Raw genomic sequence first — 19,440 nt, 5'->3', positions numbered from 1 at the left:
GGAAAGGCACCCAGGAGAGAGAGGACACAGGAGGAGGAGGTCCTGTCGCCACCAGAGCACACCACCCCACCACCACCACCACCACCACCACCACCACCATCATCACCAGCGTCACCACCGCATCATCACCGCCACCAGCACCGAGAGCCAGGAGGCATGCAGTGGCTAACCTCCAGCAGATGGAGGTGTCCGAGGAGGACAGCATGGGAGGCCAACAGTCCACGGTGGCAGAGGATGCCAACGGTGCAGGCACACAGTCCCCCACCGAGCGCGCCCACACAGGTGTCAGACGCCGCAGGGCAAGGGCATCCAGTCCAGCTTCACAGTGCGAGGATCAGAGTGTATTTGCCGGTCTTGAGGGGAACATGCTCAAGGTGCAGCGCCTGCAAGGCAAAGCGATAAGGTCAGTCCAGTGGCAGATGGTACAAATGAATGGGCACATGCTGCGAATCGAGAAGGGCATCAGTAGCATGAACAATACTGTGGCTGAGGGCATGAGGGACATGTCCGAGGCAAAATGGATGAGGACCGTTTGGCGACGCGCAGGGAGAGGCATAAACTGGACAACTACACTAAGGCGGTGAACCGCCTCTCCACTGCCACCTCTCTGCTCTGCAGGCGCTCGGTGGCCATGCAAGAGGAGATGGCCCACTGCAGCCGTGACATGGCAAGGGGGCTGGTCACAGTGGCCAGTGCAGTCGAAGTGCTACAGACATACCAGGTAGCAACTACAGGTGCAGGTGATGGGGGGATAGTGAAGAGGCTACTAGCCGCAGTAGCATCACGCCCCCTATAACAGAGTCCAGGAGGCGCAGCGAACAGCACAGCGCTGCCACAGGACAGACTGCCAGTGAGAACAGGGTGCCCAAGGAACTCAGCAGTGCAGCGCGTGGGCGCAGGAAGTAATACCAGCCATCACATGGTATTGCGATATGGGTGATGTAACCCATTTCGCCTTTGTAATCTACATTTCATTTTGACCTGGCATGTTAAGCCCTTCATGTTGTGTCGGTGTGCTATGCTAATTAAACACCGTCACTCACTTAAAGTAATTGGCTGTGTCTCCTTACTTACTCAGAAATAGTTGCGTGTGATCTCAGCCCGTCTGTGTCTCCCATCTGGTGCTGCTGCCACACCTGTTGCGCTGTGCTGTGGTTGTGGACAATCCTCGCCCTCGTCCTCAAGGTCAGTTAGTTCCACTGCTGTTCCTTTCTTTGTGGCAAGGTTATGCAGCATGGCACATGTTGCTATTATTTTACAGCAGATGATGGGGCGGTACTGACGTGCACCTTCACTTTTGTGGAGGAAGCGGAACCTGCTTTTTAAGAGTCCGAATGTGCGCTCCACAACGTCGCGCGTAGATTTATGTGCCACATTATATCTTCTCTCACTTGGGGTGGATGGGTTGAGGTATGGAGTCAGGATAAATGCCCGCACGGCATATGCGCTATCACCTAAGTGGGAAAGGAAGTGCCATTAATAACAGTCACCGACACATACATCAGAGGTATACATCAGGGTGTGTCAGATTGATTTACCTAGCAGGTATCCTTCTCCAAATTCACCCCCAGCCAGACGTGTGTAGATCTCACTGTTCCTGAATATGTAGGAGTCATGGGTACTCCCTGGAAATTTGGCTACAATGTCAGTGATGAGGTGGTCCGCATCGCATATAACCTGCACGTTGATGGAATGTGTAGATTTTCGGTTCCGGTATATGTACTCTGTAGCTGCAGGTGGGCAGATTGGTATGTGTGTCCCATCGGTGCACCCTATCACATGTGGGAACTGTGCCTTTTGGTAAAAATCGTCTTTGTTTTCTGCAGTTCCGCCTGTGTGTTGGGGAAGCGTATGTAGTGATGCATTCTTTGCATCATGGCATCCAGGAAAGTGTTAAAGAAACGGGAGAGGCAGCTCTGGGACACCCCACCTGCCAAAGCTATCACCTCATGGTCACTACCTGATGCAAGTAGGTGCAGGCTACAGAGCACCTGAACATGTGTTGGTATAGCGTGCGCCCTTGGTGTCTGATGCTCCAGGAGTGAGTGCAGGTCCCGTATCAGGTCTAGGATGGTTTGGGGGTCTAGCCTGTACCTCTCATGGATTTCAGCCTCAGTCAGTTGGAACAGTGTAAAGTGCAGTCTGTACACGCGCTCCTTCCATCTCCAGATCCTCAGTCCTGCTGCTTGCAAACGTAGCCGCCTTGCAATTACGTAGAGGGCCGCCATTATGTTCACACTGTTGCATTTTGGGGCTGTTTAAATGTAGTGCACCTGATTACCACCTGCTTTGAGTCAGTGGTAATTAGCGACTCCTAAATACCGAAAATTCGGTATTACCGATTTTTGGTACATCAATTTGCGAGTTTTTAACGATTTCTTATTTAGCAATTCGGTATTTGGGGGTTTCGGTGTCTGCTAATTGCTAATTAAGGAATCGGTTACTGGTTTCCCTTATTTTTACCGATTCTTTATTTGCAATGGCGTTTGTTGTTTCCTACATTGTACATGGCTAAATACCGGTCGGTAATGCAGAAATTCAGCAAATTTCGGCATTATCGACTGGTATTTAGCCACCTACATCTGGCCCTTAATCACTATTCTCACAGAGTCTCAGTAACGAATGTATATGTTTTCTATTCCTTTCTAACTGTAACAAAATAAGCACTTGCAATGTAGCTCAACAAAGTACTGTTGAAGCTCATGAGCCATCCCATGGAGCTGTCTCCTTCAAAGAAAATGCCAAGTTCCCTACAGACAAGTTCTTTGTGTTACCCAGCCTGAAGTTCAACCTGGAGATTCCAATGCAATTAAATCATATCTAAAAAATTTGTATTACTCTAATATATCCCTATCCCTTCTCAAGCATTGGCAAATTTTGTCAGACCAGCTCCTGTACGGTGGATAGCGAGCAAGCCTGAGCACTGCAAGGAGGGGTTTTGGGGGTGTTCTGCCCCCCAAAAAATTGGGAAAAAATTGTACATTCTACAACAAATATTTCATTATGTATTCAAATGAATTGGCTTTTAAAAAATAGTAAATAATGACCTTACTGTGCAACAGGATACGACAGTCTTTGTTGGGGCTCTTCAATGATGCCCTCACTATCACCTCTCATACCAAAGTAGGGTGTCAGAGCACTTTACATCACACACACATCTAGAAACAATAAATCATGTAAATCAAAGTATAGAAAATGTTAAATAAGGCAAAGGGGACTACAAGGTGTAGGATTCACATGTCATCTATACTGGTAGGCACTTTTTAATAGTGCTTGGTCTGGAGAAGCTCAGGTTTCAGAACATAACGGTGGTTAGGATTGACTTTAATAGTAAGAATGTATTTCTACCCAAACAAACCTTTTTTTAACAACATGAGGATAATGAAAGACTGTGATAACTTTCTAGCCTTTACCATGCAGCTTACATGCAGCTCTTTGATGGCAGTTCATAGCTCATTGTGCTAGATTAAAATTGTAACTTATGAAGTGCACAGGAACAAAAGGGTCTCTGTGACAATAGCAGTAACCCACTGAGCTGTACACATAGAATGTTGTTCTTTGATATGCATGGTACACATTCTTTGCAGCAGACATATTAACCCTCTGCGCTACCTTAGATGAGTCAAAACTGCCACTAGACAAAACTACCATCTCTTTCCAGCAGGTACATTAATCACCAGAGTTTGCTTGGCACATTTATTGTGCCCATAAACTGCTGATAATATAAGAAATTTGCAGTGCTTTTGAAACTGCTGCACAGCTACAAAACCCGCCCCCACTAACAAAGCCGGCCCCTCACCCTTCCAGCCTCCCGAGGAAATGCCTGATTGCCGGTCCCTCCAATCCGGACACGGTTCACATTCTTGTCTTCCAAAGTGCATAAAGCCTTGTAAAAATCTGTAAATATGGCCATGATTGGTTTGGCAACTTAATTCATGCACCCTTATAGGATATAAGGGCCAGTAAGGTCCTTGAAGATTCAATCTGCTTCACTTGGCCGCATGCCTGACTTCAAAATGGCGGCCGCCGCTAACTCTCGTTCAGACTTATAGGCTTTGCGAGGATACGGGACCTGGCTTTAACCTGCAAAGTCGCTTCCTTCTGTAGATTTAAGGAGCTAATTGGTGTTTGAACTGAGACTCAGTGAACCATTATGCCTAATAGGGGCTCTGGGGAAATACTGTTCATGATTGGACTGCTGTGTTAATGAACTGAGTGCAAGCTGGCATATTCACTCTGTGGCTGCAGTTGAGGCAGTTCATGACTAGGCTGCTATGTTAATGAAGTGAGTGCAAGCTGGCATATTCACTCTGTGGCTGCAGTCAGGGCAGTTCTGACTTCCACAGGTCTCTGTTACCTGATTGGATACCGGTGACAGATACTCTTTTCTGAGACGCGCTGGTGCGATTGTGGCTCCTTTCGGCTGGCTGAAGCAGACACATACTTACAGTTGCCAGCGCCCAATTACCCCGGATATTTCCTGTGTCTTCAGCTTCATCAGGATATTGCCTCTGGGCACTTGCCGTGCTCCTTTGTGAATCATGCACTCCTAGGATCCTAAACCCTGCAGGCTGAGTTGGGGGATTACGATCCCGAAGAACATACCCCTCCTAATCAAACTAAAGATTTGCACTAATCTCACAGGGTTTCATTCTTTGTCCTTGCTCGATAATGTTTGGTATTACCTCACTGCATCCCGTGGTCTCCGAGACCTTGAAGAGTCATCCTATCCCTGCATTCCTTGCGGTGGCAGTGTCTGATCCCTGGCATGCTGCACAGTCAATGACCCCAGTAAACTCTATCTTAGCCTTGCCTGGCTTAGACCCGCCATCTCGGCCCATCCTGAAAGTCCATCAGCAACATCCCCAATGCTCTGACAATCCTGTGCTCCAGAGACGATCACCTCTGGATATAATTGGATTAACCCCTGTATTAACAACGTTTTGTCAAGGTGGAGACTGGCCCATTCTGGGGTTTAGTGACCCTTTCCGACTCTAAATTTCCCCACCCGAGCCAGAATGGCAGGATCTGTGCCAGGAATCGCGCTGCATAAGCACCTGCCTAGACGATATACTACAACTCCCAGAAGGCAAAGGGAGAGGATCCAGCGTCTACAAGACGCGTTGCACGCTCATCAAGCGTGCGTAATTCTGTTTGTTTGATGGAAGTTGACTGAGGCGGGTGGAGCCGAGCAGCGGTAATTCTCGGTGCTCTGACTGAGCACGTTTTGGAGTCTAACGGACGGTGAGTGTGCCAGAAGAAAGAATCGAGCGGCGGCGAGGAACCGCGGACGCCCTTGACTTTGCTTTTGATCATTCACGGAGCATTTCCGGGCGACAGTGAGGAAACCGCGTACGCCCTTGACTTAGTTTTGTGTTTGTTCACGGAGCATTTACGGGTGGTGGTGTGGAAACCGTGAACTCCCTAGACTTGTGCATTTTGTTTTGTTCACGGCGCATTTGGGAGGCGGTCAGAAACCGCAGACGCCTGCACTTGGTTCGGGTACATTGTAGAGACTGCCGAGCAGCGGTGAGGAAATCACCATACACCGCTTGTTTACAGGAGCAGCAGGGATTCCTCATTTCCTTTCTTTTTTACGAGACTTTGATCATTTACCCTGAGTGGTGCCCATTAGAGAACCGGTGAGCAAGGCGAGATAGTGTGGCCAGGGTGTGTTAAGCACAAGGCTCGTTAGGAGGGGGGAGGTGAGGTCTGGAGATTGCATGAGTGTGTTTCTTAACCTATGCATTATTGTTTTCATAGGATTTTCCAGAGGAAAAGCACTGATTGTTATGTCTGAATCATTTACAAGAGTGAGCTGGTCCGTTGATGGATAAGGTATAAATGTTCTATTAGTGAGATCATATGAGAGTAGTTTTATGTACCCTTTCCTATCCCTCAATTGATCGCCCTGATAATCTGTAACTTTTCAGTTGGAGTTTGGGGATGTCAAGGGGTGGACCCCTTATTGCATCATTCGGACCCTGAGGAGTACCAAAACCTGACAACCTGGCCTGACCTCTGCTGGGGAAAACTCTTATACTCTTGTTTATCCTTCCAACCTCTCCAAATCTGCCGCAAAATCCTTCAAACACTCCATCCTGAAAATTCACCTGGAGACCCTGATTTCTGACCTACGATGTAGCACGGACAAGGGTACAGTCATTAATGACCTCATTTTCTACTCCAGAAAAACATCCCCATGGCGCAAAACCATCTCGCACCTTCCTAATGTACACATATCCAGGAACATTCCGTACGGCACGAAGCTCACGATTGTGCCCTCCCCATTCTTGCGAGCTGACCTTACCATCACCCTTTACAAAAACGGCATCGTTTTGATCCAAGCATCAACCGAAAACCTCAACAAATTTGCGGACCTTTTCATCCTCCTCAAAAAACATTTGCACGACCCGCCTCCTACATTGCTCCCTCAACACCCTCTGGCACCACCCGACCCCATCCATCGCTCCGCTCTATGCAGCCCTATGGGCAAGGACAATAGCCTCCCGCTTAGTCACTCTATAGACCCTACAGCTCCCCCCTGCCCACCCCACCCCCATCTAGGGCACGGACCAGAACAACCAAACCCGGGCCGTTCCCCACTCCAAACGGCTCTCGAGATTATGTCTCCCCTATTTCCTCTAGGGTTTCTCCTCCCATTCCAACTCTCCCTGTGCCATCCCTCAAGGAGATCCGGCCGCCCCCCTCCTCCGTCCAGTGTTTATCCCTCACCTACACTGTGTCTCATACGCCAGTCACCTGCAGGGTAACAAACACCCACCCCTAACGATCCCCCGATCTAACCGCCAAGCGTGCCTAGCCACCCAAAAATCCCCTTTCCAAGCGTTCACAATACATGTCAAACCAGCCCCAGTACCATGCTACCAGTGCCTGCCAACAGAAACAATACCAAGCCACTGGCCTCCTGCCCGCAAGCTCATCCCCCTGACCTGGAGATTGTAACTCTTCCAAGGGCCTGCAACACAAGTCGACCTAGCCCCTCTTACCTACCTCCAGCACTTACCAATAGAATCGCGCCCGACTCACCGACCTGCCCACAAGTGTTTTCCTCTTATTTGGATATTGAATCTCTGCACCTTAGAGCAGCCAAACTAACTCAGAGCATCCATAACTCCATTCTGGAACTAAAGAACCTCCTTCACCTCACTGAACTCTCCTTCTCAAATTTCAAGCTTCCGCGGAACTCCACTCCACCCCTTCCCTCTGAGCCCCCCATCACCCATTACCGCTATCCTTGAGACACCTTCGCCCTCGCAAGCAGCCCTGCCACCTCTCGGAGAAAGAAATTCTAGCCCTCCTCCTCTCCTACAACTCTGCCCCTGTATTCTCAAGTCCACTAGACCTCATAGAAGAGGAAATTCCAGCCATCCTCCTCCCCAGTCCACCTGACATGAATATCGAACAGGCTATCCGCACGGTTGTGATCAACCCCAACAGATCAGCTACCCTCCAAAATCGAAGTGTGGTTGATAGCAATTTAGCGCCAGTACCCCTGTCCGCCCCAACTCTCATCTCTCTCTCCGACCCTCCTTTATCTGGCCTCTAAATCAACTGCCGCTCAGCAGTTAAGCACGCCACCGATATCGCTGATCTCATCCTGAGCCAAAAACTTGATTTAGCAATCCTGACCGAATCGTGGCTCAATTAATCCTCATCTCCCTGCCTTGACCTCTTAGTCCCGCCCAACTATAACATCGCAAGGCTGGACAGGCAATCTAAAAAAAGGGGGAGGCATTGCCTGCATCTACCGCTCTAACCTCCTCGACACTGAACTCTTAGCAAATTCTACAGACTCCTGTGAACACCTTGCACTTTCCATATGCAGCAGCGCCACTCAACTGTGCAGCTTGCACATCTTTTACCACCCCCCAGGCATGAATGACGCCTTCACTGCCAGCCTAATGGAAGTCATCACAGCCAAGGGTTCCTCCACCTCTAAAGACATTTTCCTTGTTGACTTCAATCTGCACTGGAACGATCTCAAGGATCCACAGGTCAACGCCATCAAAGACGTCCTGGCCGACCAAGCCCTTACCCGAGTCTGCTCACTCCCTACACACTCGAAAGGCGACATTCTAGACTGGATCATCGCTAGAGAATCAACAGTCAAGCTTATCTCTATAGACCCTTGTAACTGGTCTGACCACCACGCTATCACCTTCCTATTACCTGGCACCCACAATACAAGGACACCGCAACCGGTGATTCCTAAATGTTTTTTTCTTTTAATTTTCAAAACCTTTATTGACTACTTCAACATGGTCACAATACACAGTTGCATCATATCAGAGCATCTTACACATCAGGCGATCTTCAAAATACATTAGACATATGAAAATTAAAATCCGACAATGACATTATCCTGTACGACACGCCAGACATAGCGTAAATATCAAAAGGCCACAGGAGGTGATGATAACCCTGCAAGGGAAAAGACAGGCCTGGCCAGGGGAGGAGAATGGTCCAAGAGGAAGGCAATCACTGTCCAACACCGGCGGCTGCCGTGGGCAGAGTGCCGGCGGTGAGCGCAGGAGAGGCAGTGCTGCTCGAATGTGGTTGTGAATGGAGGTATGTTACTAAGGGGCCCCATATGTCAGGCGGGCGAGACCTCGCAGGCATCTGGTCCCAGAACTCAGACAATAGGGTCTGGCATCTCGAAGCGTCTTCAAGCCAATGGGCGAACCTGGGCGCCAGTTTACGACCCCAACACATGGCCACCCTACGCCTCGCGAGAACCAGCAACATTGCAGTCAAACGACGAGAGGGGTCAGGAGAAAACTTGACAAAACCCAACAGGCACAACGGTGGGTTGGGGAGCACCCGGGTGAAGGTAATCTCAGAGATGGAGGCACAAACCTCCAGCCAGAAATCCGACACCTTGGGGCACATCCAAGCGAGATGCATGAAGCCCGCAGCAGGAGCAGAGCAGTGCATACAATTATCGTTGGGTATAAGTCCTAATTTGTGTAGCTGAACAGTACGGTATAGCCTGTGCAAATATTTGAAATGTATAAGGTGAAAACGATAGTTGGGAGAGAGTTTCTTAGTCTGATTACAGCAGTATAGCCAATCAACTTGGGAAATGTCCACACCTAGTTCCGCGCTCCATGCCAAACGTGCGCGCTCAGTAGAGATGGAGGTGGTTGACAGCATGAGGGCATATCAATTCGTTACCAGCTTGCGGGGAGTGGGGGATGTATACATAAAGTCAAAAGCAAGCATCGAGGGTGGAGGTTGGGGAAATGTTGGGTGAAGCTCCCTACAAATAGCCCGGAGCTGATAAAATAACAAAGTATCCATCGGACCAGAAGAGTCAGGAAGAGAATAAAACGTATCCCCGGGGTAAAGATCCACCAACGTCATCAATCCCAAGCGGGTGGCATGTTTAGACATGCCAGTTGGTTGCAAAGGAGGGAAGGCAGGATGACGTACAATCGGAATGTTGTTGGCCGAAAGTGTAGGAGCGCTGGAGAAACTGCACAGTACCAGCCAAGCCCAGCGCAGGGTCTCGACCGTGTCCACTTTCCCCCGTGGGCAGCTAGCCGGCGCAAACAAGGCAGTAGTCAGAGGCCAAGAGGTCGCAAGGTCGGCTTCGACAGCAAGGTGCGGCTGATAAGGAGCGGGGTGAACCCTGAAGTGTAAAAAACTAGCCTGGGCTCTTAAGGCATATAATTTAAAATTGGGAGCTCCCATAACGCCGACCGTCATGGAGAGGGTGAGGATATCATATGCAATCCTGGGCTGCTTACCAGCCCAAACGAGTGAAATGATTAAAGAACGGATCCTGCAAAAGAAATGGGCAGTTAGAGGAATGGGAATATTCATGAAAAGGTAAAGGAATTTCGGGAGAAACACCATCTTGGTGATGGCTATGCGACCCGCCATGGACAAGGGGAGCCGGTTCCAGTGGGGTATCTTGGATTCGAGCCAGTTCACCGCTCGTCCAAAATTAGCCCTCCAAAGGTCATCCAAGTCCCTACTCAGCCAAATTCCCAGGTAGTGGGTGGGTCCGGAAGCCCATACAAAGGGAAAATCAGGGGTAAATGGTTGCTTAGTTGCATCTGTGAGAGGGAACAATATAGACTTGATCCAGTTCACCTGTATGCCAGACAATCCACCAAATCGTATTATCTCACGCACGAGGGGGCTGAGGCTATCTTGGGGATGGCGGACATACAACGTGATGCCATCCGCATACAAGGAGACCAGTAGAGAGCGGGCAGAAAAACCGATGCCCTTCTGAGTATGGTGTTGCCGGAGTCTGGCAGCGAGGTGCTCCATTGCGATAGCAAAAAGCACAGGGGAGAGCGGGCAGCCTTGCCGAGTGCTGCGCTCAATCGCAATGGGATCGGACACCTGACCATTAATCCGAAGCTGTGCGGAGGGATGGGTATAGAGGAGTGAAATCTTACGAATAAAGATGTTGCTGAAACCAAGGCTCGGCAAAAGAAAAAATAGAAATGGCCACTCAAGTGTCCTGAGGTTATGAGAAGTGGCACGGCCAGGGATGAAACCGGACTGATCGGGAATGGCAATTAGGGGCATAAGGAGGAGCAGACGGGAGGCCAATAATTTAGCAAAAATCTTGTTATCGATGTTAATTAAGGAGAGCGGGCGATAGGAATCGCGACAGTCGGCTGGTTTATCTGGCTTGAGGAGCAACTTAAGCATAGCCCCCCGGAGGGACGGTGGGAAGAGACCGTTGTCAAAGGAGTCATTATACATGGCGGCCAAGTGTGGCTCAAGGTGCGAAGCAAACATCTTATAAAATGAGGCAGGGAGGCCGTCGAGACCGGGGGCCTTATCACTGGTCAAACTATTATGGCAGCAAGTATCTCCTTCTTAGAGAAGGGATGGTCTAAGAATTTGCGATGGTAGTCCTCCGGCCAGACCAACATGAGGGTATTGAAATATTGTTCGAAAGCCTCGCGTGAAGGGGGGGACCGGCGGTGTAGAGTTGCGAGTAATAGTCTGTGAAACGAGCTTTGATTTCTTCTGGGGAGGTGGTTCTGGTGGGGCCGTCATCCCGGAGAGCCATGACATACGATGCGGCACAGGGGGGGCGTAGGAGGTTCGCCAGAGTCTTACCTGGCCGATCGCCCTCCCAAAGAGTAGACGCTAAGTCCACGGAGCTGACGTTTAAGTCAAGGTAATTGGTAATCGCTGTTTGGATCTCGTCACAAAAAACAGCATTTCGAAGGGCGTGCGGAGGGAGCTGCCATGTGAAGGCGCGCTGAGGGGAGTCAGGGAGGCGAAGGCAAAGCTGGACCGGCGCGTGATCAGAGAAGGTGCGTGCCATATGATTTACGGAGGTAACCCATGTAATGACATCAGGATAGGTAACCCAAAGATCAATACGGGACCAGCAGCCACAAGCACCAGTGACGCAAGTACCCTCACAGGCCTCGGGACGGAAGTGACGCCAGGCGTCTTATAACGAGTTGTCAGTGAGTATGGAATGGAGTAAAGCAGTAGAGCGAGGGTGGGAAGAGTGGGGGCCAGAATGGTCCAAGACTGCAGAAAGCGTGACATTGAAGTCACCCCCCCCAGAGAAGGGCAGCTGGTCCCAGAGAAGAAATCAGATGCCATATATGAGTGAAAAAATCAGGATCGTCCGAATTAGGTCCGTACAGAGTAGCAACCATCGTTGGTTGGGACAAAAGGGTTCCGTGCAAGATGATATACCGTCCGTCTGGATCAGTGAGTACCTGGATAGTGTGCCAAGGGAGCCCCCTTATTATCAAAATGGACACTCCCCTAGAATAGGAGCAATAAAAAGAGGAGTGCGTTTCACCCCAGTAGCGCGACTGTAGTCTGGTGGAGTTTGCAGGCAACAGATGGGTTTCCTGCAGAAGGCAGATATCGACCTTGTGCCGGTGTAGGTGTGAGTGAATGAGCCTGGCTTTATGGTGGTCATTAAGACCTCGGACTTTCCAGGTCCAACATATGCTGTCAGTGTTGTGAACCTAAATAAACAATAGAATGCAATACAGGAGGCCAGAAAGCAAAAAAAGCCGCCATATGTGCTCGAGCAAGCATAGCCGGACAATATGAGACGCCGGGTGGGCACGTGAAGGGCACACTGAAACCGCCAGGGATCTGCAGACATGAACAACCAAACCATAGGAATAGACTTCAATGAGCGGGAGACTCTGAGGGAGGAATTAATATCTGGCAGGAGAGAGAGGATGCCGTGTACTAACATGCAGCCCCGAACAGACCCAGCGATAAGAAGATGCATACAAATAAGAATTAAATGGTGCAAAAGCAAAAACATGAAAAACATAATGAAGCAACAAAAAAACCAAGAGGACCCCCACCCCAACCCAACCCCCGCAAATAATGCAATATGAAACCCTGTGTCTGACAAAGCAATAACAGAACAAGAATAGTCAAGAACATTCCCCTTGAACCCACCAATCCTACCACCCCACCCCTTCAACCCAAACAACATTACCAAAAGGGCCACCAACCCCACACCCACTCCAACCCCCCAATCAGGCTGAGATACCCCCCCTCCCCACCTCAGGAACACACAACTAGGAAGAAGAGAGACAACATTAGGAATGGATATTATCCCGTGAGGGCATGGCAAGCTCAGCATACTCCCCTGCAGTGAAGCAGGGTGGCCAAGCTGAAATAACAACAGACAACATTCAGGAAAAGACCAGCAAACGAGTCACAGCTTTTCAATCATTGTCGCTGAGGCGATCGGATGTAACAGGCTGAGATCGATCAACGCCTCAGGTAATACCATATCGGGAGATGCTGTCCAAGAACAGGTATAGTGTCGTTGTCTGCAGGATGATTACGTATTTTTAGCTTGTCCGGCAGAGCCCACTTAGAGTGCGGCCATCTTGCAGCCGGCCAAGCCACGCCCGTGATTCCTAAACGTTGGGTTAGAGACACCAAGAACCTTGATCACGCTGCAAATCGGACCTCCCCCCCTCCCTGCATATCACAACGGTCAATGATCTCAATGAACATTTCTCTGCGGCCATAACTAACATTCTTGATGATCTTGCCCCGCTTAAACTAAAAAGAACCCAAATCAAAGACAAAAACCCCCGGTTTAACGGGTCCCTCAACAGTGAGAGGAGATCCCTCCGGCAGACAGAAAGAAACTGGAGGCAGCACCCCTCAGCCGTACACTTAAATCTTCTCCGCCAGGCCAGAAATGCCTATAATAGTAACATCCTCAACTCAAAAAAAGAATTCTTCAGATCGGAACTGGGGAACGCCAAGAAAAGACCTCGCAAGCTTTTTGAAATGGCCAAACGCCAATCAAACAAACTGGCCAAATCCTCTAAAGAAACCCTCAATCCCTAATTTCATCAGACGAATTCTCCTCCTTCTTCTCCGACAAAAACACTACCCTAGGAAACAAACTCAGATCTGCCACCCACTCCCAACCCCTTTCGGATCTGCCCCCTCCCTTCGTGCTGCACCCCCAGGCATTACCCAAAAACCAAGCGCACTGGACCAAATTCAAAGTGTATGACGAACACTCCGTCTCGAAAATTCGATCCTAAACCCGATCAACCACTTCAATGACCCACTCCCCTCCAACTGCCTAGCTGCCGCCGCTCAATCCATCATTCCTAGTTGGACTGCTATAATTAACACCTCCCTTCTACAGGGTCGATACCTGTTTCTCTGAAAGCCAGCCAAGTCCTCCCCATCCTAAAAAAAACGTCACTGGATCCTGCTTCCCCTGACAACTTTAGACCTATATCTAATATCCCACTCTTAGCTAAAGTTCTGGAGAAATGTGTGCAACAGCAGCTGAGTCAACACATCACCAACTTCCTCCTACTAGATGACTTCCAATCTGGATTCAGGCCTGGGCACAACACTGAAACCACCATTCTCCACATCATGGAGGATGCCGTCCAAGCCCTTGACCAAGGCAAAACGTGTCTCCTAATCTTCCTAGATTTATCCTCGGCTTTCGATACGATCAACCACGAAAAACTACTTTAAAGCCTCAAAGTCAGGATGGGACTGGATGGCCCTGCTCTTGAATGGTTTAGGTCCTTACTCCAAAACCGGTCACAGAGATTCCTAATCAACAGTAACCTGTCCCCCAAGGATCAACCCTGTGCCACACCCTCTTCAACCTCTACCACGAACCACTAGCCTAAGTACTACGCACCGCAAATATCTCCTACCACATGTATGCCGACGACACCCAGATCTACATAAAAATCTCCTCCTGAGGAGATTCTCTCCCTGAATGAGGTCTTGAAATTGACTTTCCAATGGCTCATCTCTAACCGGCTCAAACTTAACACAAAAAAACCCCCAGAATATCTCCTAATCTCCCCACCCAATACCAACCCTGACATTCAGGAATGGATCAAGGTGATCACAGCTTTAAACTACCCACCAACCATAGTGGACTCTGCCAAATCCCTTGGAATAACCCTTGACGGGCCAAAATCAGCCAGATTTCACCTGAGTTACCTAAGGAAACGGAAACCTTTCCTCGACACTCCTGACCTACAAATGGCAGTCCAGGCACTTGTCATCTCTAGACTGGAATATGGCTTCTTTACCCTCTCAGGTTTGCCCAAGACCTCCCTGGCCCCTCTGAAAGCCTGCCTCAATGCGGCGGCCAGACTACTAACAGGCTCAAGGAAATTCGACCACATTTCTCCACACCTAAAAGCTCTAAACTAGCTACCTCTTGTGTCCAGAATCCAACTTAAACTGGCATGTATCGCGCACAAGGCCCTTTACTCAAACTCCCCGGCATTTCTTGCCCAGAAACTTGTGATATCTGGAAGAGCCAAAAACCCCCGTTCCACCAGACACCTTTTGCTCCAACCAGCAAGCTTGCAGAAAAAAAGACGTATAATCGGGCCTTCTCTGGGGCCGCAACAAGAATATGGAACTCACTCCCGCCCGCCATTAGAAGAACTCCATCTCTGGCATGCTTCAAAAAGGATGCCAAATCGTTCCTAATGGGCAAATTCCTCTCCTGAATCTTGACTTGAAATCACCTCAGCGACCTTGTCCCGCTGCCCTTTACTTCCGACTACTACCTCTCATCTGGTCTATCTTGTTGCCATCTATCCGGCACCTTCGGACACCCCACCCTGGGTTTTGGGACCTTCTGTTTTCTCGTAAAATGTATTTTCCTGTGCTTATCTCAAATGTACCCCCCCCCTAATTCTCTTGTATACAATTTGCGAAGTATGTAAAGCGCTCTGATACCCTTCAGGACAAGTTTTCTTGTGTTTACCCCAAATGTATCCACCAACCCCCTTGAAGTCTCTTGTATACTTCTTGTGAATCCTGAAAAACAATCTAATACCCTAACGGGTCAAGTTCGCGCTCTATAAAACACAAATAAATAAATACATAAATAAATAAAACATAACTTGTAAGACTAGCAGCCTTACAGATCTCTCCTTGTTTATATTGCCTGAGTTTAATTCGGAAAAGGGCTTTTCCGCCACTGGAATGAAAAGTATTCAGTGTCATTTGTTCTCTATGTTGCTTTTTCAAAGTTTTTATTTCAGTCTTCAACTGAAGCTGATGTTCTCTGGGTTTATTGCAGCAATGAGCTGAGTCTATAATCATTTGCCCTCTCATGTGTCTTTCAAGCAGCCCACAGTATCTGTGGTGATCCGGCTGAGGCTTTGTTGAGGTCCATATATATTCCTTGAGATAACGCTATCATTTTACTTATCTTCAGAATGTTTGATTCTTGGCTGGAATCCTCCAAGAGCAAGTCCCAGGTTTAAGAAGGCCACAATCATTTTTCAGCTGTGTAGGTGAGTGATCCGATATGCCCCTGTCTGATATCCAGAACCCCACTAAATGTGGTAGTAAGGAAGCAGCAGTAAGGATATAATTAATCCTTGTTTCAGTTCCATGAACACATGACAGAAATGTAGAGGCATTCAGCTATGGTTTAAGGAGGTGCCATGGGTCTAGAAGAGCATGGTCCGCAATGAGATCCTTCAGCAATTGTCTATCATTGTTCTGACTTTTTTCAGCTTGGCCAGATCTATCTATTTTCAAATCTTGGATACTGTTCCAGCCTTCACGGAAGATAAGCTTGGTTTGAACAAATCCTGTCATCAGTCTACCAATGTCAGTAAGGAAACTGGCTTTGCTGCTGTTGGGAGCATAAAGAGACAAAAGTTTCACCTGATGGAAGGAATGGCTAATTTGATAAAAATGTATCCAACTTCAGGGTCAGAACAAGATTTGTGGACAGAGACAATCAGTTTATTATGAAGAAAAATGGCAACACCTCCTTTTTTATAAGTTGGGCCCACAGCGTACTAGGCCTGCCCCACCTAATCTTTGCACGGTTTCTTTGCGTCTTTAATCAAGAGTTGTGTTCCCTGAATGAACACTACGTACGATTTTCTTTTAGGTTAATGTAATTGTTCAGACCGTTAACATTCAACGAGATCTGGTGATGGTCTGAAGGGAGACACAGAGGAGGGAGGCAGTCATGGTGACCCACTGAGCAGATTGTGTGATAGTATAGTAACAATGAGAGAAAAGCAAGTGACTCCCTTCAAAGAATCCGAACCTTAAAGAGTAGATGCTGGAAATGTAATACGTTCCTAGTAGGGCAACATGTTCAGGGGCTGTATAGCCCCCTGTTAGTCAGACACAAAGATTGCTAAAGAGGGCAGTGCAAGGCAAGGGGCCAGTACTGTTAAGAGTCAAGAGTGTTAACAATGAAGTAACACAAACTTTGGTCGGTGGGCTACTTGCACTAGGGATGTCTCGCTCAAAGAAATAATCAAGTTTAACCGGTGGGTTTCTTTCCAAAAGAGTATTGGGGGAGTCTTAAAGTGAGGCACCATAGACCGCCAGTCGATGGAGCCTTGGAGAACTTATATGAACCATACTTTAATCACCTAGTGGCCCATAGCAATAGTCTTGTTCTTCAAAGGGGATCGATGTTTGTCTAGTTCTGTATGTGTCAGGCCTGTTTTTTCCCTCAATGCACTGCTTTTGGGTCTGTCTGTAGGGTGGTCTGTGTTCTGTGAATATCAAGGTCTGACAGCACTGGTAGCCTAAGGGTGTGTTTTAGACCTGTTGCCTTCGCGCACAGGAGGGAGGATATATCCATGTTTTGTATTTCTGAATGTCTCCAAAAATCATTCCAGTTCTTCCAGTATTCCTTCATTCTACAATATACAGTGATGATCATTGTGGTGCGATTATCACTCCATAACTAATGTCTCTCTTTTTTGATCTGGGGTTTTAGAGTAAAAACCCTCTGTACTATATTAGTTTCTTTTGAGAAATCCACAAAGCTGGAGATCTGGGACCATGAAAATGGTACAGTCCAAGTTGGTTAGCTGTTCAGAGGATCTGTCTTGCATGCTCATGATTTAACAGGTGTGCAATAATTGGTCTTGTCTTGAGTAGTCGTTTGTTTGACTTGGCTTCTGGTCGTCCTCCGGAACTCTAGTGGTTGTTTGGACTTAATGCAGAGCAGATTCGGGAGCCATTATTTCAAAACTTTTTTGCATGCTATCTCCATCCTCTTTTTTCCGCACTCCTAAGCCACAAATATTGTCTTTCCTGCTGTAGTCTTCCATTGTAATCATTTTCCGTTGGAGAACCCACAACTTATTTGCCATTTAGGGTCGACAGTAGTTTCTGCCATAGATCCGTCTCCCTGCGGTCCATGGCATCCAATTTTCTTGAAAGCAGCCAATTCGGTGTGGATGGTTTTTACTTTCTTATTTGTGTCTGCTGTCACATGTTCACTGCCTGCTTTATGAACACGGTTGACTGAGTTCAGTCATGATCGAGTGTAAGGACAATGGTGATGATCGAGTTTAAGGACAATGGTGAGTATTCGACGTCTAAATATCATGTATGGTGCTGGTGAGGAGTCCCTGCAACACCTCTGAAAAGAGAAGTTTCCGGTATGCCTTTCCTGCTGACTTGCTACTGACACGGGTATTGCTTGTATTGAGGTCAATTAATATTACTGCATCAGAAATCGGCAGGCTCAGCAGCACCAGCAGGATCAGTGGCAGCCTTGGGGAGTAAGGAAGTGCAAAGGCGGGTGGCCATTGGTCATCGTAGCGCATCTATGGCCTGCAGGGGTACAGCTTGGAATTACCCACCGGAGGTTGGGAGCATCATCAGGTGGATACAGTTTCATATTCAGTGAGTTGCGCTGGTATGAAGAAGCACGCTCTCCACCAGATTGGTAACTTCAATGTAGCCTTTAATAAGATAACATTAGTCTGGCTTGGCAGAGCCGCTCTAGGACATGGCCATCTTGAGCGAGGCCAGGCTTCACCCAAATACTGCTGATTTAAAAATGTACCGGGACAATCCTAGCCTACTAGTGGAGAATCGCTCAAGCATGTAAATCTATGAAAGATACCAGTGCTGGAGAACTGTATTTACAGCTATGAACCTTTATAACATATTCCTTTCATTCATATTGACTTATATCAATTATTTATTTTAAAGGCATACTAACGCAAAGCTAATATCCACTCTTGTATTCCTGTTAACCTCAACTGACTCGGTAATTATATGAAGAACCCTGAAAATCCAATAGATTTTATGGTACATGCTAACCTACCACACCTCACCTTTATTTGTTACATTTTCACCGAGTTTGTAATAATGAACAGCAAGAGTTAAGAACATTATACCGGAATACTCTAACCATTGAATAGTTCTGAATAAACGTAGGTTTTTGATTAGCAGTGTGGTACTCAAGCAAAAAACAGTTTGGCTGTAAATCTGAATAGTCAAACTATCACATCTTTCTGTACACTTGTATTTATGTAAAGCCGTAAATATTGACATGCATTGTAAAGTTAAGCTATCATTCATTGACATGCATTGTAAAGTTAAGCTATCATTTTGTACCCATTTTTTTCTTTAGGCTGCTTTGAGAAACTGCAAGACTTCTCTATTAAAGGCTTATTATACTTCATTAGAAGATAACAGGTGAGATATCCCAGTGGCTGTAGTATGAAATCAAGCCAACCTTTAATTGTAAGTAAAATTGCATTCACCATTTCAAGGTTTGAATTGTGGACCTCGTCCCCATTATGTTATATTAGTTAAACCTCTTTCGCCTTGAAACACCTGTTTGCATGGAGTTCGCAATTACACGGGGTGTGGAGTTAACAACATCTTGTAATTATCAAGAAGATTTGGCTTAAACAGCACTCCCAATTGTTACTTGCTAGGTCAATTCCACTTAAAATGTAACACAGACCAGTAGCATAGTTAAAGTGTCAAACAAAGTTCATAATATGAAGATTTTGCAGGATATTCACAAAAATACGGCAAAGATAAATGACGATCCAACTAGGTTCCAATGTAGTCGATGAGTTTTAATAATCTTCAGTGCATGTGGTGTACGAAGAAATGGCCAACACGTGTTTCGTCTGTACACAA

At 47.6% G+C, this 19,440-nt stretch overlaps 1 protein-coding gene across 1 annotated transcript in view; it reads left to right on the top strand.

Annotated features, from left to right (window-relative positions):
* Window positions 1–19,440, top strand: part of MSH4 (mutS homolog 4) — a 1,782,190-nt gene that overhangs the window by 792,391 nt on the left and 970,359 nt on the right. Inside the window, exon 11 of the mRNA XM_085599942.1 lies at window positions 18,920–18,984. Coding sequence (XP_085456068.1) covers window positions 18,920–18,984 — 65 coding nt within the window. The remainder of the gene's footprint in view (window positions 1–18,919; window positions 18,985–19,440) is intronic.

Source organism: Triturus cristatus, chromosome 4_2 (genome assembly GCF_964204655.1).
Source record: "Triturus cristatus chromosome 4_2, aTriCri1.1, whole genome shotgun sequence".
Lineage (NCBI taxonomy): Eukaryota > Metazoa > Chordata > Amphibia > Caudata > Salamandridae > Triturus > Triturus cristatus.
This window is presented reverse-complemented; position numbering and strand designations above follow the sequence as displayed.